The sequence below is a fragment of the Nyctibius grandis genome, chromosome 5, assembly GCF_013368605.1.
Source record: "Nyctibius grandis isolate bNycGra1 chromosome 5, bNycGra1.pri, whole genome shotgun sequence".
Taxonomy (NCBI): domain Eukaryota; kingdom Metazoa; phylum Chordata; class Aves; order Nyctibiiformes; family Nyctibiidae; genus Nyctibius; species Nyctibius grandis.
This window is the reverse complement of record NC_090662.1, coordinates 60,684,290-60,706,962: the sequence shown is the minus strand read 5'-3', so window position 1 is coordinate 60,706,962 and position 22,673 is coordinate 60,684,290. Positions and strand designations below refer to the sequence as shown.

Sequence of the window (22,673 nt, the reverse complement as noted above, 5' to 3'; positions counted from 1 at the left end):
GTGTGTGGTGTGGTTCATGTGTGACCCCATGTGTGTATATTGGGCCGTCCGTGTGCCAGACCCTCATGGGCTGATGTCCGACATCACCAGGGGAGAAGGTCGCCTATGGGGCATCCAGAGCCCTCTGGCCAGCTGTGTCTCCTGGGTGCCCTGGGCTGTGACTAGACATGCATGTCTGAATAAGGGCTTCTCTCTCGGAGCACACCTTGGTCCATTAATCAATGCTTTTCCTGCGATGACCTCACTTGGTTTTGCCTCTGATGTCATTGCTTGCAGCCGGCTCTGCACTGCAGGGACCCGCAGTAGTTGCCATCTTCTCCTCTGCTCTCCCTGAGTTCTGTGCCAAGATTTGTACTGAAAAATAGTTTCTCTTCATGCAGAAAACACCCGAGCAAGGCCTGGGTTTGGGAGGCAGAGCTTGCCTTCACTGACTGCATCGGCCAGTGGTGGCCGGGGCAGAAGGTCAGGGCATTTGGGAACTCGGGAGTTTCCAAAGCTGCTGGGGCAAGACCTGCATCAGAGCTGCTTGCCTGGCATCTCCACACCATCCATCCTTTGCTTTTGCAGCATGTGCAAAAAAAAAAAATCACAGCAAACATTTTGAAACGCGCATTGACTGTCAAGCCACAAACCTCCCTGCTGCCCGGCTCCCCGCCGTGTTCGGGTTGCTGCTTAATCGCTTGCAAACAGCTTCTTTTATTGAGTTAGTGATTACAATGGGGTTGTTTCCCTTGAGACTGCTTTCCTCCTGGCTTCGCCATAGCCCTTGGTGTGAACCAAGGCAAGCCCATCATGCCGGAGAGTCCCGTTTGGTATCCGCCTGGCTCAGGGAGGAAGATGGGTAGGTGAGCCCTGCCATAATTTTATATTTTGATCTCTTTGTCCTCCTGGCTCCCCTGCTGAGAGCTCCACGGACCCACCACTGTGACTGGGAGTCTCCCATTAACCCAGTGCCTGCAGCACTTGCAGGGAGACTCCGGTGTTTGGGGTTCCCTCCACTTCCCACCCTCTTCCTGCTCATTTTTTGGGGGTCTCTGTGGTTCCTTTAACCCTGTGATGAAAACCAAAACCAGCTGAGGCTGCCTGGCTTCCTCACAGCATCTTTTAAGCTGGGAAATTCCCAAGCCTGCAACAAGTTCACTTGGTCACGGGCAAGGGACAGATCACGGCTCGGGGGGGGCGGCACTGTTTGGTCACGGGCTGTGTGAAGGCGAGTGGGGAACAGCTGCACGCTCAGGCAAGGGACTTGTGTTGGGTTTTTCCCTAAATAGCTTTTAATTCTTCTATATTTCAATAGCTTTTAATTCTTCATATTTTCCTCTCTCTCTGTACCCTGCCTTACCCTTGGCACAGACAGCTTCTCCGCCCCCAAGGCCCACCAGGCACTCACGCATGGACAGTGAGGGGGGCCACCCTCTGCCACATCCCCGTCCCACCCTGGGATCCCACGAGATGGCAACAGCTCCCACCAAGCCCTCTCCCAGCCACATCCTGAGCGTGGGCAGGTCGGCAGTGGGACAGGGCGGCCATCGTGGGGGGCACGTCTTATGCCAGGGAGGTGCAAGCCGAGCGCGGGGAGGGGAATGCCTGTGTGGGCTTCGTGCCACATGGCTGGGCTGAGGAAGGCTCTTCCTTTGAGCCACGGCCAGGCGTGGGGGCGAGCTTAAGCCATTCACTTTCCTGAGCATCAATAAAATAACTAAACGCTCAAGGGTTTTCCTGGGTCCAGTGAGAAAACTCTTGCAAACTGATTTTTCGTTTCATTTGGCCATGCAATGGCTTTAGCACTGCAAACCCTCAATGCTAAAAAGCCCAAAGCCTGTCTTTAAGACATGGAGGTTTTGCTTTTTACACCTGAATATCCCATTGAGCTCGCTCTCCTGTGTGTCTGCCGCTTTCGGGAACCGTGTTCTCGCAGGAGGACCCATCACTGAAGCCTCTCCGGCGCCTTGAAGGCTGGATGCATTTCCTCCAACAAAAGCTGAACCTCCCGTTGAATGACATATCCCAAGGCTGGGCCTTTAGGTAAAGCAGCAGTTGAGCAATTAAACCAGGGAGAGTTGCCAAGGCTCCCCGGCTCCTCCGAGATCACCTGTAGCACTGGGTGAACCAAGCTGGCACCCCCGCGCAGAGGAGATGCTTTCCAGCAGTGTGCTGCAGCCCTCCCGGGGCTTATTTTGGGATTTCTTTTCCCGAGCTTGGCTTTGCGGGGTGGATGCAAACCACCTGCTCCAGCCTTGAGAAGCGGTGCAGGCGCTGGCCTCCCCGTGCCCCATGCTGACCTGTGCCGAGCGCGCACCAAGGCGCTGCGAGCAAGCGGCGTCCAAGCAAGCGGCGCTCAAGCGAGCACCCGAGCGGCTGCCAGGAGCGGAAGGCAGGCGCTGCAGAGGTGTTAGCTCCAGGTGCCCTGGCCCGCGGCTTCTTTCAGCACCTATTCATATCGGGCTGTAAGAAGCAGGGACACACGCTCGTGGATAGGGTTGCACGCCGTGGCCAGGCGGCGTGCTGGTCCCCTGGGATGCAAACCCCTTCCTTCCACCACTGGTCCAGGCTGGTGCACCCACATCTCCTCTGCCTCGTACCCCTCTTTGCACCCCTCGCTGCTCAAATTCCCTGCTGGCAGGCCCTCAAGTCCAAAGAAGTCTCACGCCAAAAATCTTTCTTCTCTCTGGATTATCCTAAGGAAATCAGAGCAGGGATGTGATTATTGTTTTGCCCGTGTTTTCCATCCTCGGGGGCAGATAGAGCTCCCCACTACTTTGGAGGATCAGGAAAAACGTGTCCTCACCCCAAAATGAACCACGCTGGAGCGAAGTACACTGGGAGTGCCAGGCTCGTCCTTTGAGGGCAGCCTGGAGCCCTGGAGCACACCCAGACACCGAGCTCCCCGGGTTCACTGTAGACCCCACTTGGGTCTACACTCCTCAGAGCTGAGCCATGGACTGATGGTGCTGTGCATGTGCCGGAGGGACCCCAAAACAGAGGCACAGGGCAGTATCTGCCTTCGGTCCCTGCAGCCTTGTGCCTGAGTGCCATATACGCGATACCTCCCTTGCTGAGAGGAAAGGGAAGCGCAACGGCCTTTCCGACCGAGGGAAGGACCGCCAGTGTCTAAACGATGTGACTAAGGAGGGAAGAGGCCGACTGTACAGCTCTGGGGAGCGTAAACAGTGCCGACTGTCCCGAGCCCTTCAAAGCAGAGGAATCTGGAGATCAGATGAAAGCACAGGGAAATTCTGGCCAGGTGTCTGAACAGAGTGGCTCAGGAGAAGGCGACCTCTTCGAGATGAAATCCTCAGCGCCTGAGTCATTTCAAACCAGCCCAAGTGCTGGGTGGCAGGCGGGAAGGAGGAGCACAGCACCGCCGGCCACGGGCAGGGCTGTGCGTGGGCTCCCAGGACTTTCCCAGCTTGGGTCGCTTCTCTCTGCAATCTCAGAATAAGTGTCCTGAAAACGAAACTGGAGGCCCTGGTAATCCCTCTCTGCCCAGCGGTGAGCTGGTTTGGCCTCTGCATTTCATTCAGTTCACAAAAGAAAGAGAAAATGTTGTTTGAGAGGTTTGGTTTCATTGTTTCCTTTTTTTTTTTTTTACAACTTTAAATACAGTACTGAGTATAAATTAATCTTACATTTAAAAAAAAAAGGCAAAAAAAATTAAAATAAAATAAAACCTCACCATCTTTGCAAACCAAAGGAAACAGATTTTAGAACAGGAAAACAAAGTGTCTTAAGACTTGAGGACTTGGGGTCGGAGAGAGGGAGCAATGTGCTGCCTCTGCAGTGGTACGAGAAGTGCTCTGGGCTTACAGGAGGCGAGGGCTGGGTCCCTTCACAACTTGTAACAGCTCCCAGGTTGCAGCTTTGTCTCCTTCCCCCAGCTCCCTCCGGGGCTTTGCCCCACAACAGAGGTGTGTGTGTGTGCATGAGGGGAGAAAGGGCAGGAGGCAGGAGGAGAAGGGGAGGCAATCCCCACGCTAGCTCTGAGCAGGCATTTTCTTCATGTGTAACTCTGCAGCGCCCAGCACGACACAATCGAAGACTGGGACTCCGAGGTGACGCTGGAAATTCCCATCATGTGTAACATTTCTGCTAATGGTGACTGAATATTGGGTGTGCAGAAGTAGCCCCTGCCCACAGAGTCCTCTCCTCCCTCCTCCAGAGCAGTGGCCTGGGAGGGACTATATAACTGACCCTCCAGTTGTTCTCCGAGTCCTCCTCACTTAGAAGGGCTCGTTTCTGTCTCAGACAGCTGCTGCCAACTGCAAAGACCATCCTCGTTTCTCTCTCTACACCTACACAGAGCTGCCCACATCTTGGACCAACTTCCAAGCTAGGTGGGCTTGGAACATCTAACAGGCAAAATCCAGAAGGAATTTGAGAGAGAGAAAACGTGAGGAAAAAAGATGGGAGATGCGGGGACATGGGCAGGGAGAGATCAGTGAAGGCATGGTGTGCAGGACACCGAGAAGGGGTTAAAAGCCTCGGGGGAATGACATGATTCTGCTTTCAGGATCACAGAGCAGGCAAGGACAGCTCGATGAGATTAAGTCATGCTTCTAAGTTTGTCTGTTGTTGGTCTTGTTATGGTGCCACTTCACCTCTTGCAAGGAAGTTGTGCTGGAGGGTTGGTGGAGAGTGAGAGAAAAGGGCAACAAGACAGAGAGAGATCAGATGATGTCTCTGACTGTCCTGTCCCGTCCCAGACCTCTCAGGCACGTTGCAGTAACTGTGCTTTTCTGCCAGCCCAACGAAGCTGATGTATACATGTGTCTCTGAGCTTCCTGCCACTGGGGAATGAAATCTATTTAAGAACATATATATATATATTTATATATGTATGTATAAATACACATACACACACACACGCACACGTGTATATATATATATACACACAGATATACACGCGCACACATACAGAGCGAATTTAAAAAATAATCTGAGTTCGAGCCTGGAAAGTTGAATTCTCCACCAGCATGTGCAAAGACGGCTCCCCTTGGCAGGGGCCGGGGGCGTGGAGATGATTCTGCCGCTGTCTGCTCCTTCCCCACGATCCAAACACCTTCCAGTCAGCACCAGGAGCAGGAGGGGAAAGGGAGGGGAGGGAATGCATTTGGCTTCTTTGTTTTGTTTTGTTTTGTTTTTTTTGTTTTGTTCCCCGAGATGTTGTATATCTTAGTGGTTTTGGTTTTTCTTTTTTAAAATAAAATATACACATGCACATTAAAAATATATATCTGTCCAGGTAGCGCGATAAAAGTCCTTAGTGCATTTTTCCATCGTGGGTCGCCGCTCGCAATCTGAGATATGCCTGTTTTCAACATGTAGGTCCAGTGCAAGTGTTGATCTCAGCTGGGCCCCCCAGCCTTACCAGAAACACGAGGGGAAGGGAGAATATTCCTCTTCCGCCCTCTGCCTGTTTGGTTTTGTCCTCCCCTTGGAAGAAATTGGACCCACTTTCCTTTTCACATTTTCCATCCTGTCCTCTGGAGCTGGGAAGGCATTGTCCTGTCCTCATAGCATGTTGTGGCTGCCAGGGTTCATGGTTTTATTTGCACTTTGTTCTTTTCTCATATATATATATATATATAGGTCATGTTTGTCCTTTTTTGTGTGTGTAAAACTTTAAAATTATGCTAATAAATGAAAGAAGGGAGAGGCTTTGGTGGGAGAAGGTCCACTGATGGAAAGGGAAGCACCAATTGCCGTCTGAATCAGACGTCGAGGCAGACGAACAAAGAGGAAAAGTTATCACTCCAAGGACCCCATAGGGGCAATACAGAAAATATATTAAATAAACCTGGAAGTGAAACAAAAACAGACACGGCATTAGCATATGTAGCCCTCTGCCTCTGCGACTCCCCTCTTCTCCCAGTTTCTCCTCTGCAAATGTTTGTGTCAAAGTGCCAGATCAGAAGCCCAGGAGGGCTTTTGACTTTCTCTATTTTTTCCCCTGCACAGCTTGAGCCAGAGCTGAGATTTACATGGGTTTGCATCATTTGTACCCTGGGAACCTTGGGCTGGCCTGAAGGGTCCTGGGATAATCAGAGCTATCGTAGTGCTAAGCGTGGGAATACCAATCTCAAGACACTGGCTGGTGCCCCTCGTCCCCAGCTCCTGAAATGCCATGCAGTAGAAGCCCGTCATCCCGTCTCCAAGGCGAGGGGAAGCGAATGTGAAGTGAGTGGTCCAGGCTCATTCAAGGGGCTGTGGCAGAGCTGGAACTGCTGAGTCACGGGCCAGGGCTTTCCCTGTTAGGCTGTGCTGCCTCTCTCTAAATTCAGCCCCCCAGGTCCGTGCCCTGGCTACTCTTTATTTTCTGCACCTTTCCCTCTCTCCCAGGGAACCAGAGCTTATTCTCCTTTCCCTTGTACCAGTGAAATTCTTCTGATGACAAAGGAATTGCTCCTGTTTACACAAGTCAGGGAAAGAAGAATCTGACCCTGGACTGACAAAGTCCAGATCTCTTGCCAGAGATTCCAGTTCTCCTTTCCCCTGGTATGTCCTTTCTTATGCACACAGGCTTCCCACTAGCACAGCGATGAACCAAAAGTGCTGCTGCTTTGCTTTTCAGTCATTCTGCCAACTCAACTAATGAAATAAAAGGAAAAGGGATCCCCAGAGCAACATTAATTCTCTGCTTTCAACGGAGAATCAATAGAGAAAGGAGAACAAGAGTTGCTCCACAGAAGAGATGAATTACATGGACCCCGAGGGGATTTAGGTGCAGAGAGAAGACAGGCTCACTCTCTGCCTGTAAGGGAGGCAGAGAAAGGGGAGGGCAGGGCCCAAGAACATGTATGGTTGCAGCATGATCCTTCCACCTCTGCAAAGAGCCATAAAGCCATAAATAGGATGCATGCGTTGGGTCCCAGCCTAGTCCTTCCCCCTCCTTCAGCCCCGGTTTTATCACACCCAGGCCCTCAAGTAGCCCCACACTGAAGGAGTGGCTGGTGCTGTGGGAAGCGTCCGAGGCGCTCGGGCAGAACCGTGTCCTGGGAGAGCATTTCTCCCACCTGGAAAAGCAGCTTGCTGTTACCTGCCTTGCGCTCTCTCTCCCCTGCCAGCACTTCTATGCTATGAGGATTTCTTTCAGCACTTTCTTATCGTTGACATGCTTGTACTTCTTATGTTTCCTCTTCTGCGCCGGCGGCCGGCGTACTCGCTGCCTCTGTGAGACAGCAGCTGTGGTGAACGACGGTGACAAGCCTGCCAAAACAGAGGGGAGAGTGTCTGTACAGCGAGGGGCAGCCGGGTCACATTGAAATATCTTTCTCCACACATTGTCAAAAAAGAGCTCTGCAACAGGAGGGCCACAAGGCCTCCTTCTCCTGTTCTTCTATCCCTTGCCCTCCGTTCTCCACCATCTCTGCCCTCTCCCTTTTCCCACGATGCCCTTCCTCGCACCTCTCACCTTCCCCTCCTTCATTTCACTCAGTTTCAGCCCCTTGCTGGCAGTCAGACAACCTGGGAAAGGTGCCTCAGCTGGTGTAAAACAGCGAAGGCCCATGGGATTCCCTGGAGCTAAGCAGATTGAAACCAGCGGAGGGCTCTTTCCTCTCTCCCCAGCCTCTCTTCTCATGCCTCCCTCCACTCTACTAATGCCAAGATCCTTACGTCTCTGTTCACGTGGCCCTGGCCGGCTGTTCCTGGGTGGCTGACGGGACACCGCTTCACACCGACACTGCACGTGGTCCTCCAAAGGCACAACAACTTTTTTGAATTTTGGCTTCCTCTGGACAAATTCAATCTTGTTCACCTATTGGGAAGAGGGAGGGAAGCAAAAGATGAATGCAGCTGCAGCTCCCACTCTGTAAAAATAACCAGCGTCAGTGAGCTTCAGTACCGGCTTTCTTCCTAAAGGGTCAGAAGGCAGTTTATAGAGCACGGTTCAAATTCAGGGGTGGTGTGCATGGGAGCTAATTCTGCACACATCAGAAGAGCAGACCTAGACCAGGCAAGTTTGGATGTGACTGGTTGTTTCCCCCATTCCTAACCATTGCTGCTGCTTAAGTAGGGTGACTGGCTGATCGCAGACAGAAACATGGGACGTGCAGAGCACGCTAGCCTGTTTCTGACAGAGGTGATGCTGAAGACCGGGGGGCAACCAGAAGTAATTCCCACAGGATCCTACAGGAAGGGCAAAAGGAGAAAAACTCAGGCCCAGTACAAGCAAACACAGCTTCACCAGCTCTGCTGAGGCCTGTCTGAATTTGTCTCAAGCTCTTTAATAACTCGCAGGGCTGAAGCCCACAGCTCTGTGTTTCACGGGAAAGGCGGTGCTCTGGAAATTCCCTCGGACTCTCCACCAGTGCTGACTCAGAGGGAAGACTCACTGTTCCACATCCCACGACAGGGCACGAGCTTTCTAGGGGGTCCTCCCACTCCAGGAGCCGCTGGGCCTGACCCCACTCAGCTTATCTAACAACACCACAGTCCCTGAAGTGCTCCGCAAGCTATAAATACTTGCTCTGCCACACGTCTGGGATTGAATTCCTCTAAACCCACTGCCCCCAGCAGCATCTCTCAGCCAGCACCGAAGCAGCCAGGCTGTTTATCTTTCCTTGAAAGCCCACTCCACACGCTTCAGACCACACACTGCTCGCTAGACAAACACTTCCAGCCAAACAATAGAGAGACCTCTGTCCTCAAAGAAACCATTTCCAGGTCACTTTTTCAGGCTGGCTTTTGACCTCTCACTTGTTTTTTCCACAAAAACAACTCTCGCTCCCCCCCATTTTTTCCCTCATTCAGCCTGGCTTTTCTGAGAAAGGAATTTCCTGATGAAAAGGGCTGTGTGAATACAACCTCTCCCAGCCAACCTCTGCCGCCTGCCTGGGGGTGTCTCTTATGGCTCAGGCAGAGGATTAGTACGGGACGTATATTATTTTTAAACAAGCTGTCCGGGAGGAAGCTGAGAGGAGATCACTGGTAGCTGTGAGGAGAGCAGGATCAGAGCAAGACGTTAGCTGTCAGGTGTTTGCTTGCTGCCAGAGTGGGTCAGGAGGTAACTGTGGGGCTGAGAAAGAGGAGAAGCTGCTCCAGTGCATGTCTTGGGAAGAAGCTGCAGCAGCAGTGAGGGGATAGAGCACTGACACTGCAAGCTCTCCTCTTTTTGCATCAAAAACAGTTTCCGCGATGAAAGCGTCCTGTTCCTCCCGCCCTAACACAGCAAAGGCTGTCTACAGCCACAGAAATAGCTGCGGCGCGGAGCTGCAGCTGGGGACGGTGCCCTGTAGCTCTGCTATGGTGACAGTCCCCAGCTGCTGGACAGCACCGGCCCTCCGAGTAGCTGGCATGGACGTCACTCCGCGCCAGCAGCTGCAGCCCTGTGTGGCTAATGCAGAAGACGTGACTGCAGAGGGGGTGCGAGGGGAGAGACAGCTGTGTGAGCCTTGCACCTGAGACCCGCTGTGGTTTTGGTTTTTGGGTGGGTAGGGATGGAGGTGGGCTGTGGGAGGAGGGAGCAACGGGAGGCGTCTCCCTTACCTGGACGTGCCGGACGCGAATCTGCGTGGGACGACACTGCACATTGCGGTTGTTGCAACACCCGGAGCAGCGCTGCACCTCCACGCAGGGCGGCCACACCACAAAGTTGGCGTTGGTGCTGTCTACCATGTTGCGTGAGATTTCAAAGACCACCTCCCGCGTCTTGCACTCCGCGAGGACAGCTGGCTCTGCTGCTGCCAGAGCATCTATGGAGGGCCAAGAGAAAAAGGTGGGATGAAACGGGCTTTGCAGCTGTTACCAACCCACTGCAGCCACCTCTGCTGGAAAAGAAAGACCCCACACAGCTCTCTCTCACACACACACACACATTCTTTCTCCTTCTCCCACTCCTCCACCTCCCTCCCTGGACAGAGCTGCACCCTGTGGAGGAGCCCTCAGTAAAATGATGCTTCTCACTGCAGCAGCATTCCTAGGCAGGAGGTGACACTTCTGTAGAGTACATGAGCACCAAGGGGATTTAAAGCAGAGCAGCTTGCAGAGCTTCAGACTCCCTCTCCTGCCCTCCTGGAGCGTAACACCCAGCTCCTACATGAGGCCCAGACCCTCCTTCTCATCCATCTACACATCCATGTGCACTATAACCTCTCCCCCCACACATGTGTCTCAGACATGCATCTGCACCCAGCCACAGTTTCTCAGGTGAGTGCCCCAACAATCACAAGGTGCAAGACCCCCGACTCACCTAGGCTTCGTCGCTCTCGAGACAGGGCCACAGGGTTTTGACCGGGCTGAGTTGCATTCAGGTTCAGGCTCGAGCTATCCTCCTCTGCAAAGGGAAAGACATGACCTAATAGCAGTGGGTAGAGGCAGAAGAAGACAGCAGGCACTTGTGCTCTGCTCATCAGGCGAAGTGCAGAGACCTGGGATAAGCCACGGCCCCAGTATGTCACGCTAGGTGTAAATCCATCAGCAAGGTCACAGCTGTACTGGGACATGGACACTCTAGGTTTGCTCTTGGCTCAGACTAGGCAGCTTAAAGCAACAAGCCTATCGTGAAAGAGGGGTCCCAGTCAGGTCTGGGAGAGGAAAACTCCAGCTCAAGAATGACAAGGCCTACGGCAGGGCTTTCTGGTGTCAGAAAGGAGTAGCAGGGGATTCAGATCAGCTGGCTGAGACCAGGATACAGCAAGGAGGGTCAAAGACCAGATGGGACCAGCAGAAAGCTTGGTATATAACACTGAGGTGCCTTGCTGGGATGGCTTGGGACTGGGAGAGTTGGGGGGTGAGAGGGCAGGTGAAGGGGATGACGGGTGGGAGGTGGGGTGCTTGCTTTCTCTCTCCTAAACCACTGCAGCCACTCTAGGTTAGAGTCAGTTTTATGACAGAGAACAGAAAAATAAAGTTAAAATTTCTTTTCCCCTATACTGCTCTAAGGTAAGCTGCAGGATCTGGAGGTAGTTCAATCAGCAATGGGAGAGGAAGACTGAGCATTCAGGCCAGCCCTGAGCAGTTCCCTCCCACCCCACTGCTTTTTCCCATAGGAAGCGCTGAATAGAGAAATGCCCATAATCCCCATGGAGCACTCCAACACGCAGCCCCTCCTGAGCTCCGGACAATGGCTGCACTCAGAGATAGCTCCCACCCAGCCACAGCTCTTTCCTTCTCTGACCTGCTTTAGCAGCTGAAGGAAGCTGAATGGACGTCAGCATCAAGGGAGCAATTTTCTTAAAGGGAATTTGGGGCCAGTGGAAGATCTCTGTTTATCAGATGTGCAGTGGAGCAGACTTCCCATACCTATCATGTCCCATTCCTCTTCCTCAGCCCTGCCCTAGCGCAGCCCTCTTATAAGGGAGAGGAGGGACTTTGCTCTCTGCTCAGCTCCGAAGCAATTGCTGAAGGATTTGGGATGGGTGCACAGACGCTGCATTCACAAGGCAGGAATCATGTGCCTGAGCAGTCAACATCTACGCATGAGGTGGACAGAGAGACACCCTTTAAAGTAGCTGCAGAGGTGTGATCAGTTCTAGGACACCTCACCCTGAGGCGCACACCCAAAATGAGATCTGGTGGATCACACTCTAGAAGGACATGTAGCTCTCTAGGGTTTACAGAGGGTGTCTGGATGACTGACTTAGATGGGCATGCCTGCTTTGCAGGCAGCCACAGTTAAGGGAGGTGACCCCGCTCTACACACCTCTGTTGTTGGCTCTACAGTAGTGTCTAAGGTCAGGAGAGCAGTATCTCAGCTCATCTGCCTCCTGGAGCTGCCTAATCCTGGCTCTCTATGCAGTCAGTGGAGAGCAGCAACAGTGACATGTACATGGTGCATGGACAGCCCAGGGAATAGCTCCAGCCACTTTGGGATTATTTTGCTAATACACTTATTTGCTGACACACTAATTCCACACAGGGCAAGTGAATGGTGATGCCCCTCAGTCACTACCTGGGAGCAGATGAGAGCCACAGGGAACAGTAAAGAGACAGCTTCACAGCACCCTTTTCTGTTTCCCTGACCAGCTTTTCCCATCCGGGACCTGAAGTGAAACCAGTGACTCAAAGCTCTGCACCCTTTCTCCCATACCCCTGGGCTTTACAAGCCAACAAGAGAAGCCCATTTTATTTCTTAACTGTGAGGGCGGTTAGTAACTGCGATAGAGATGTATCTGTTCCTTAGACACCGGGACATGACAGACTGCACGCATCTTCTCAGCCTCTCCTTCCCCACCCCTCCATCCTGCATCGCCTGGCATTTCATCAAACGAGGGTGGGGGCTGCCTTTTGCGCAGAGGTTGAGTTGATGAGAGAAGAGAGAGGGAAAATAAAATAGCAACAACTGTTGACTCGAAACAAATCTCCTATTGAAAACCAAGTCCCTCCCCCAGGTTGTCCTTCTACACCCTGGGTCAGCACTGAAGATGGCTGGGGTGGGGGGACCAGCCTGGGACAATCCAGCACAGCTAATTTTGGAAGTTGCCCCATTGTGTGGCTCGTGGACGAGGAGGAGGGAACTGGTGAGGGCAGGGAGCGGCCCTGGCAGTGGTGGGGAGCCTCATCGCCTCTTTCTAAGGCAAACAATAGCTGAACGCAGCTGGTGCCCTCCCCCTTGCTTTTCCTCCCCCTGCCCCTCCAGGGCCATTTTGAAAGGCAGCGGGAATGCTTTTGAGACTGCGCCAGTTGTTGGACTGGCATAGGAAACAAAAGCAGGAAATTCTGTTCCCCCATAGATAGTGTCTCGGCAAGGATTACAAAGCTCCAAACAGACAAAACACGAGAGAGAAGGCGAGCTGGGGGGGTCGGGGGACGACGGGCGGGAGCAGGGTTAGAATAGAAAGGAATTTGCTCTGAAGAGACCGTTTATAAATAAATTCCTGGGCCAGCCCCGCCGCCGTGGCGCGTGCTCCAATTCCCACACGTGCCGACCCCTCCACGCTTCGCCGCTCCTGCCGCTTGCCACGCTCAGCCCTGGCCAAGTGACCCCGAAGCCCTACAGCCCCCGGAGCTCTTATCTGCGGGCAGGAGGTGAAGCGACGCTACCCTGACTTAGCCCCTGCCCCGTATCTCACCCACGGACACGTGCCCTGCTGCTCTCATCCTAAGAGCCTCTGGGAGCTGGTGGCCGTTTGTGGATGCTAAACCTGAGAACCCACTCAGCCCTTTCCTCCCCTATCACCCTATTTCCACCTCCCATTTCTCCACCTCCTAAACTGATCCTTGGCCAATTCAAGCCCTGCGTGTGCATCTTCCAGGGTGAAAAGTGCTGACCTCAGTTCCTTGCACTTACCTTGCCCATCTCCTATTATTTTTGGAAGCCAGTGTCCCCCAGTAGACCAGGCAGTTAGGAGGAGATCTAAAAAGGCATCTAGTTGCCTAACTCCCACAGGTTTCAGGGGGGCTAGGTGTGTAAATAGCCAGGGCTTGGCTCCTGAATGGTTCCTATATTTATAGAATCATGGAATCATAGAATCGTTTTGGTTGGAAAGGACCTTTAAGATCATCAAGTCCAACCATTAACCCAGCACTGCCAAGTCCACCACTAAACCATGTCCCTAAGCACCACATCTACTCGTTTTTTAAATACCTCCAGGGATGGTGACTCCACCACTTCCCTGGGCAGCCTGTTCTAATGCTTGACAACCCTTTTGGTGAAGAAATTTTTCCTGATATCCAGTCTAAACCTCCCCTTGCACAACTTGAGGCCGTTTTCCTCTCGTCCTATCACTTGTTACTGGGGAGAAGAGACCAACAGCTGCCTCGCTACAACCTCCTTTCAGGTAGTTGTAGAGAACGATAAGGTCTCCCTTCAGCCTACTTTTCTCCAAACCAAACAACCCCAGTTCCCTCGGCTGCTCCTCATAGGACTTTTCTCTAGTGAGATCTGTTGATAGTGTGCCTGCAGGAAAACAGAATATCCCCTCCCTCCCCGGCAAAGAGTTAAGAAAAAATAGAGGAGTGTTCGGTGAAGAGATTTACCTACGGAGTCTATCCGCAGGGCACGCTGGAGGTCGCTGATGGAGCGCACTGAGCTGCCACCCAAAATCTCATAAATGTCTTCAGGTATGGGGTCCCCCTGCCAGATGACAAAAAGAAAAGAAGGGGAGAAACAAGCATTAGAGAGGTGATCTGCAAATACTGACTGCGTCACGGGGAGTGGGGGGAATCGAAGGAGCATGGAGGAGGCACGACAGAATCAGCAAAACGCAAAGACATGCCCTCATGAAGGCATGAGCCTGAAACCTGAGCAAAAGCGAGAGAGCCCTGCTCGCTGCCTCTCACAAAGTGGTCGGGAGACTGAAAAAGCCAAAAAATGCCCAGGCGGCGCAGCAGAGCCCCGAACGCTATGCAAGGAGCCAGCAAGGCTTCTTCCTCCGGTGCTGTATGACTTCTCCAGGTGGCCTCTCATTCCTGCTGCCTGCAGTAAAGGCGTTTTAACAGACTTCCCTTATGCTATCAGATAAAAAACTTCCCAATATTTCCCTCTGTTATGAAACTCCCTCGCGGGCTTTGTCAGATATCGTGTGGATGTGCGTGCGCGCGCGCGTGTGTTTCCAAACCACAGCGGCCCAATAATATACATCATTTGCATACTCTTTTTTTTAAAAAAAAAAAAAAAGGTGGGGGTTGGAGAGGAAGATTGACCTTCGCAGCTGAGGCTGCTCCGGCATGAGCCCGTGGTGAAACCACAAACGCTGCAGGGAGGACATGAAAGGCTGTTCAAGGCAGTGGGATGAGGAGGCTGATTCGGATGAAGAAACACATGGGAGTGTGGATGTCATTGCACGCCAGTGCCAAAAAGCCTTAAGTAAGCAGGTTTATAGACGTCCGACGATGGGCCAAATTCAGGGTTTGTGTGGGCAGGTGCGACGCCATCAATCTCTTGGGAATTTTACTCTGGCAGCAGGCTTGAATGGGCCCCAGTGACAGCACTTAACGAGACTACAAAGGAGTGGTGTGGGAAAGCAAGCACTGATTAAAACACACTTCCGAAAGGCTAGAAAAAGAGACGAAGGAAAGTACTGGGCAAAGTGTTTGCTTAGCTCCTAGCTCTCTTCATTCAGGGCTACTCATGCGGAAAAGCTGCTCTTTCAGCCAGGCTCGGGATGCCATCTGAGCCACAGCCCTACACATGCCCCAGTAACTGAGAGGAGAACTTGGCTCGTGTGCTTGTGAAACGCAGGGATTTTCATGTGGGTTTTTACGGGCAGTTGGTGGCACCTGTGTGGTCCTTCTAGAGTACAGCTATTCCCTCCCCGCCTGCCTTCAGTGCAGAACATTTCCCTTCCACTTGGGGTGGAGGAAAACCGCCCGGCAGGTGGTTAAACTTGGGCTTTTAAACCTTGAGGGCTTTAGCCCAAACCTGTGGCCACTTTTGCATGGCTGCTTGAGACTGGCACCCTCCTACACGTGCCTGTCCCTTGGCCACCTGCCCTTCGCCTCTCCTAACGTGGCAATAGGAGTCCTCCCTCTTCAGCCCTGCTAGCCCACCCTTTAATACTATAACTTAAACTAGGATGCGGTGGCTTGAAGTCTGCTGCAGCCCAAGTCACGGGGCAGAAACCTCCTGGGATAGCTGCAGAGCAGACAACGCTAGTGTCTTACACATCTGCAGCCAGATCCATCAGAGAGCTCGAGTCAGATCGAGCCTCTCTGCCCCGCTCCGTCCCTGTCGCTGTCACATCTCACCACAGATCTGGCTGTCCGCCTGCAGTGAAAAGCAGATTTTACATCCCCAGGCATTACTCCCTCGGTCTCCGAGGGAGAGGGAAGCAGCATCAGTGATGAATGCGCAGCGAGAGAGAGACTTGTATAATTCAGGGATCACTGAATAGCTGCGAAATGAAGATGCCTTCTGACAACTCCTGCCGTGTGAGGAAGAGTGGGATCAACAGCCCAGCACCAGAGAGGCTCTGCAGCACTCCCCTGCCTTGCACCACACACGGCGTTTTCTGGAAAAGGGATTATCTGCAGTTCCCAGTACTTGCAGCCAGAGCCCAGCGCTGGGGTTTTTTGCAGGCTTTTTAATGTTTGCACCTGTCAGCCGGGTGCACTTGTGTACGAACGCTGCTGCACATGGATGCCCCTGGTGCTTCCTGACATTTAACACGTGTAGGAAATGGAACTTTATTTTAAACTCCGGCACTCGCTGGGAGAGAGCGTGGGCAGGTGCTACGAGACTGGGTGACTTTGGAGGTGAGCTGGGAGATGTCACCTTGCTAACTGAGCAGGGGGAACAGACACGAACCAGGGATTGCAAATGCAGGCCCTCAGGAGCTGGATTGCTGGGGACTGCCTGTAGGAATAAGCTCCGCTCCCTGCTCACAGCAGCAGTTTCAGGTGCCAATTTTTTCTTGTTGCAGATACTATCAGCACGGCTACGGTGTGTCACCAGCCCACACGGCTCATAATCTTGTCCTCCTCCTTGGGGTTTGTGAGGCAGCTCTGCCAGTGACAACTGCAAGCCTGTGAAGCTGCTTACTTTCCTCTAGTGCTGCAGAACCGTGTCCAAGGCTGGCCTAAGAGCAGCTACGCAGACCTGAGCTGCATGGCTTGGCCTTGCTCCCTTTGGGGTCTGTGATTGGGAACAGCCACGCCTCTGGCCCTCCATCCCAGCCCTGTACCTGGGAGGCTCTGAGACTGGGGGACTGTGCACACCTGGGCTTGGGGCACTTGGTGGGGATGGGACACAGGGAAGCAGAGGTCCATCAGCCACCTCCACCTGATTCCATGGGGTCAGAAGGCAGAGAAGCATTGGAAGAAGTGGGATCCCCAACAGACCAGCCCAAGCAGGTGGTGCTTTTCCTGCTTAGTGGCTCCTGTGGAGTTATTTGTCTAACACAGGTTAACAATCTCCTTTTTTAACTGTGCGGCAGATCAAAGAAGACTTTTGTCTCAATGGACTCCTGGCTGGCTGTCAAGTGCCCCAAGGCCTGGCCTTGTATTCCTGCGAGGCCCTGAATTCCTAGAAGAAAGTAAGTTTGTTCTTCCCTCCCTCCCTTCCTCCCTCTGCCCCCAGTGCCTGGCTCTCCCCTGAACCGCAGGGGCACCCTGTGCTCTGCCAGTGCCCTGGCAGGGATGTTCCCTCCCCTTCTCTTGGCTGCTGGCACTTGGGGGGTGACAGCCGTGGCACACCTGACACAAGGCAGCAGAGCACCCGGGCAGGGGTCCTGCCTGCCCAGCCGTCGCTCTGCACTGTGGCGGAGACACCAGGGCCTCTCGGCACATCAGCTTTGCCTTCCTCCTCCCAGACGTCAGCAGGGCTGTTTGGCCACTGCAAACCGATACACGTGCAGCAATGCCCTGCCAACGGGACATTCCCCCGTCCCCACACACACGTTCTCCCAAACTCAGCCTCATCCTTAACCTCACCATCCATCGCCCCTGGAGCTTCCCACCAATGTATGATTTGAGCATGAGGGATGCTGAAATGACCCACCGCGATCAGCTGCTGCCACCGAGGTGGCACAGGGAATATGCAGGGCTGTGCTCCAGTCCTCCCTGCGGCTACTCACAGGCAAGGGTTTCAGAGCCTTGCCTGAAGGTGTGCCTCACTTGGTAGCACAGCAGATGCAGAGGAGGAGGGAGCAAGGATTGTGCAACTGGCAGGGAAGGCAGACCCTCAGGGCTCAAAGAAACCAGCCAAGGACACTCCCAAGGTGAGGACTCCTCCAGCTCTCTTTTTTTGTGTGGTGTGTCTACACACCCACGTGTGACTGCACAGGGAAGGACAGAAGGGTAGCAGCACCACCAGCCCAGGGCAGGGAAGCACCCAGCTACCTGCTCCTCTGCCCAGGAGAGGAGGACTTTCCTGAGCACCCCCACACTGACTGTGGCAGGGGATCTTGGCAGCAGGGTCTCCAGTGATCACCCAGGAAAAAAAAAATAACAAACAAACAGCATTTTTTAATTCCCTCTGAAGCTGATATGGGGACCCCAAGGGGACACTCCACCGCATTCCCTGGCAGAGAGCAAGACCAGGTGCACCGGTCCGCTGAATCCCAGAGGCTCTTGCTCCCCTGGCACGGGGCTTACACCCTTCCAGCACCACTCCCAGCTACAGGGGGACCCCGACATCCAGCTGCCGGAGGATCATGAGTGCCTCTCCCCGCAGCAGGCACAACCCTCCTTGCACGAGCCCCTTCCATGTGGGACAGCGGCTTACGTTTTCCTCCCTTAAAAGGATCAAACTTAACATTTGATCTACCCCAGGTTCCTAAAATATAGCCAGACCTACCCATTCTTTTTCCATTTCAAGGGGGACTCCACTGCCCCACCCTGCTCCTCCATGCTCCCCTCACACTTCCCCTGCAAGGGCTGGAGGCATTTCCACCCCCCGGGGACGGTTGTGTACCAGCAGCGATGGAAACAGCACAGGAACCACTGTCATTCTCTTCTGCTGCTGCGCATCAGCTGACGGTGAGACGGAGGCAGGGACGACTCTCCTGGCTCCTTCCACGAGCTCACCCCAGACATGTCACCCATCCCGGCCTTCCACCGCTTTGTCCTTGTCACAGCCTCATGCTAGGAAGACTCGGGAAGAGCCCCGGAGCCGTGCACCAGGAAGACGCGACACGGAGCTGGGCCCAGGTTATAAGCAAGCACCCAGCCGCACCCCATTCCTCGGGAATTCCAGAAAGCCCTGCCAGTGGGGCTTCACCCCAGCGCAACCACGACGGGTTCAGCCCATCTCTGCAAATGTTGCAAAGCAACTATTATAGCCCGCGGGGCAAATGCAAATTGGTTTAGCATCCTCGCTTCCCAACTGGCAAATACCTTCCCGCTGAGGCTCGTACTCCCTCCCGCTCCAGGGCCCTCCAGCTCCAGATGGGTGTGATCGAAGAAGGAGAGGGACTCATGAGGCTCCATCTCCTGGCTCAGGCCTCTGCTGATCAGGGGGAGCTACTGTTCCCCATGCACTTTCTCTGGCAGGGCTGGGGAGGAGGTGCAAGCCCCATTCAGAGGATGACTATGGTTCAGCAGCCGGGTAGGAGTCGCGTTGTATGTGCTTGGTGCAGAGGTGCAACACACTGCCCTCAAAGTAGATGTGGCGATTGGCTGCAGGCAGAAGCATCTACCCAAGCAGAAATCTTCATGGTTCTTTGGTCATAAAATGACAAATATCCCGATTCCTCCCAAGAAACCTAGAGGCAAAATTCCCAAAGCCTAACCCTACTAGGCTGTCATAGAGCTGTGCAGTCTTTTAATGTGATCACAGCGCAGAATAACAACCCCCTGGGATCAGACACTTCCATCTTCACCCTTCCCCAGCACCAACCATAGCTGATGTTTCATATTGCATGACAGAAAGAGATCTGAGCCACACACAGAGGAAATACTATCCTCTGCCCAAAACAAACATAACCACTGGGCAGCCCACAGCTCTAACTGCTTCCCTTTGCGGCTTGGGCAAGGGCAAAACGGGCCCACACGGAGGTGATGTGATGCTTCACACGCAACCCCTTCCCTGCCGCCCACAAGAGGGGCTGCCCGAAAATGAGGAAGGAAAAGAAATTATGCGAAGGGAGGAAAGTTTTGGTGGAAGGATATTTCCTGCCCTGACAACCCCCAAGCTGCAGAACCAACCCACAGTTTTGCCACCTTGGGTAGAGCTGAAGCGGGCACCGAGCGCTGTGTGTAAATGTCAGGGGCTTTCTGATCCCCTCAGTCTGCATGCGATCAGACGATAAAAGGTGGCAGCACAAGTTGAAGGATTTGGGGTGCTGGGGCTCCTCTTCCTCGACCATGGCACAGGGTGAAGCTTTGATTTCCACATAGGTAAGCCAAAGAGGGTTGGGGTGTACGATCACCAGCCAAATCCACCACCCGCCCCCCGCCCTGTGCCTGGCTGCCTCCTGAGCAGAGCGTGCAGGGCTGCAGGACAAGATGCCGGCACGACCGTGCAAGCGCAGCAGACACTCACCTCCTGCCTCTTCCCACGGCCCCAGCTGGACACACACCTCACCCAACAACCGTGCCACCCCGGTGTAGGCGTCCCCGGCCACGCTGTCCCCTTCCTCACCCCTTTCAAAGCCCCCCGCCCTTTCTCCACCGGCCCCTTGGCGATGCCCCGTTGGGTTTCACGCCCTGCGTTATTCCGGAGGTGGAGAGCGGGGAACCCACGGTCCCTGCCTCGCACACGCCGCGATGCCAAAATAACCGGAGGGGGCGAGGAGAGGCTCGGCGGAGCCGCCGGCTGGCACCGCGCCACAGGCTGACAGCGCTGGGCCAAGCTGCCGGCGGGGCAGGAGGTTGCGGGGCTCCCCGGCGCTCCCCAGCAGCACCCCCGGCGCCCGCGTTAACCAGGCACCGCTTCAGCCCGGTCTCCCCGTCTCCCCTCCAGCCCGGGCCATACACGGGGGTGGGTTTATTCCCACACGAAGCGTTCCCGGAGGGGCCCGTCCTGAGCGGGAAGGGGGGGGCAGCCCCTCCTGAGCGGGGAGAGCAGCCCCCGCTGCGAGCCGGGAAACCGGCCCCAGCGGTAGCTCCCCCGTGAGGGCCGGGGGCCATCAGCGCGCCCGCGCCCCTGCCGAGCCCTTCCCTCAGAAGGGGTCCGCAAAGCCGTCGCCCGCCCCGGGCTCCTCGCCCCCGCCGTGCAGCTCCGCTTCCCACCGCGCCTCCCCCGGGCTTCACCCCGCCGCACCTGCGGGGCGAGAGGCGCCGCCGCCGGTCCCCCCCCGCCGCCGCCTGGGCTCGCGGCTCGGCAGCACCTCCCGCTGCCGGCGACGGAAACTCACCTCCAGGCGGGCCAGGGGCAGGGAGAGGATGAACGCGAAGACCACGCCGAAATTCATGCCGACTTCAGGCCCCGCCGGCTGCGGGCACATGGACGGCGAGCCCCGGGGGAGGGAAGCGCTTCCCGCACAGAAGAGCCCCGCGGCCGCCCGGCCTCAGGCATCGAGGGCGCCGCGGGTTCCCATTGCCCCTCCGGGCAGGGCTGCTGGTGGGGTGGTGGCAGGAGCCCTTGGAAGAAGAAGAGGTGGTGGTGGTGGTGGTGAGGGGAGACAGAAGTAATGCTCGGTGACCCGCCTACCTCTGTGCTATCTCATAAGGCCAGTGGGAAAAAGATGCAGTCCCTTGAAATGGTACGCATCCAGGGTCTGTGTCCCCCCTCTCTGCAAGGGATGCTTTGGTGTTGCCTTTTGCTAGGTGGTCCACATGCTGTTTTTTCCTCTTGGTTGTCGTCCTTTTAAAATATATACATGTAAAAGGTTCTACGTGCAGGTAACAACAGCTCAATATTCTTAGAAAAAGATGCACAAAATAAGAATTAGAAACAAAAAAACTTTTCCAAAGTTTGGTACGAAATCCAAAAATAAAATCTTCTTCCTTAAGGTGTCATTTTTTTTTAAAATGCTCCTTTTCTTCTTCACTCCTGCTTGCTTTTTAGCGACGAGTTGCTACGGTACATTGAATGTCTTCCCCTTACATTAGATTCTGGCTTGGGCGCCTTCTCTTTCACAGTGCTGGCGGTTTGCTTGGATGTGAGGTTTGTTTTGGGTTTGGAGACAGGTGAGAGCAAATGCTTTTGCCCTGGGTTGCGTGTGCGTGCGCTGAGCCTTGACAAGCCTCAGAGCAGAGCCGCTGCTGCCTCCCCTGCTCTGTTGCAACAAGAAAGAAAAAAAAATAAAAGCGGAAAAGGTAAAATTGAAGGGGAGGCGAGCGAGCCGATGGGTCTTTATTTTAGTCTGCGAGCTGCAAGAGAGACTAAACTGGCACCCGGGGCTGCTCCTTTTATAAAGGAGAGGAGATGGGTGGAGCATAACTTGCCATCCTCCTCTTGGCTGGGTATCAAGGCGAAAAATCTAGGGAGGGAGTAGCAGTCCATTGCTGACAAAATAAAAAGTGTGTTAATTCAAATGATAAATTAATTAAAAATGACTAATGCTGTAATAACCCGTATAATGTGGCTTTAATATCGCGTGAGGAACGGGGACAGAAATTCCTTCCTCCTCAGCAAGAGATAAGAAGAAAGGAGTTCCCGGCACGGTAGTTTGGTTTTTTTTTTGGCCCCGGGCTCTCGCTGTTGCAGTCTGGAGCCTATTCCTCTAAGCTCCACTCGCCTTCTTCCCTACACCACTATCTCCAGGGGGAGAGACATCTTTAATATCTTACATGTCTTTGTGTGCAACAAAAAAAAAAAAAGCGCCAGAGAAATATAAACGTTGCTACAAGACAATCTGGTGTTGCTCGTGGCACCGGGAGGTATTTTGCTGCATGATTATCTCCACGATGTAATAAACATCTGAAGTGAAATTAAGCAAGCAGATATTTGCTGGGGGGGGAGAGGGATGGGGAAGGAAAAGCTGCTAACAGGTGAGTTCAAGAAAGAGTCATATCCTACTGAAAAAACACCCGTACGCACGCCCTCTCATGTACGTACGAGTGATCTCCCGGTGCGGAGTTGCACACTTGCAAAGCACACTTCAGGCATGACCAGGAGGGGTTTCTGCACCATCTTTGTGCAGGCTCGTATCCACTGATACATTCCTGCACCGTCATGCACCGCAGCCACTCGGCAGGCGTTTCCTCTGAATCCCAAGCATCTTCCCTGCTTTTTCTATGCTACGCACACGCTTCTATTCGAGCCGCTCACAGGCACAGCTACGTGCAAATTCTGTCTCATTCTCACATCCCTGGGCATCCATGTGTTCTCCTTCACTCTCCCCCTCTCCCTTCCTTTCTCACATACATACACCCACTGGCATACCAGTGGCCTCATCTCACAGCATCAC

At 53.9% G+C, this 22,673-nt stretch overlaps 1 protein-coding gene across 2 annotated transcripts; it reads right to left on the bottom strand.

Moving 5' to 3' along the window:
• Positions 1–3,546: 3,546 nt before the first annotated feature.
• On the bottom strand, positions 3,547–21,625 carry PDGFB (platelet derived growth factor subunit B). 2 transcript variants are annotated; one of them, XM_068400946.1, is made up of 7 exons: positions 20,676–21,625; positions 13,918–14,014; positions 10,190–10,273; positions 9,487–9,692; positions 7,615–7,756; positions 7,037–7,206; positions 3,547–5,797 (listed from the first exon to the last, which is right to left on the bottom strand). In XM_068400946.1, the coding sequence occupies exons 1-6, from the start codon at positions 20,763–20,765 to the stop codon at positions 7,070–7,072; spliced, it is 756 nt and encodes a 251-aa protein (XP_068257047.1). In that variant the 5' UTR covers positions 20,766–21,625; the 3' UTR covers positions 3,547–5,797; positions 7,037–7,069. The 2 variants fall into 2 exon arrangements, with proteins under 2 accessions (XP_068257047.1, XP_068257048.1); XM_068400947.1 differs by having other exon boundaries at positions 7,041–7,206.
• Positions 21,626–22,673: the final 1,048 nt, after the last annotated feature.

Excerpts from the sequence above, each read along its gene's own strand:
- PDGFB (XM_068400946.1), bottom strand. The coding sequence starts at position 20,765 with ATGTGCCCGCAGCCGGCGGGGCCTGAAGTCGGCATGAATTTCGGCGTG. Across the intron at positions 10,274-13,917 it reads CCTGCGGATAGACTCCGTAG|AGGAGGATAGCTCGAGCCTG; the intron begins GTAAATCTCTTC and ends TTCCCTTTGCAG. Across the intron at positions 7,207-7,614 it reads AGGGCCACGTGAACAGAGAC|GCTTGTCACCGTCGTTCACC; the intron begins GTAAGGATCTTG and ends CTGTTTTGGCAG.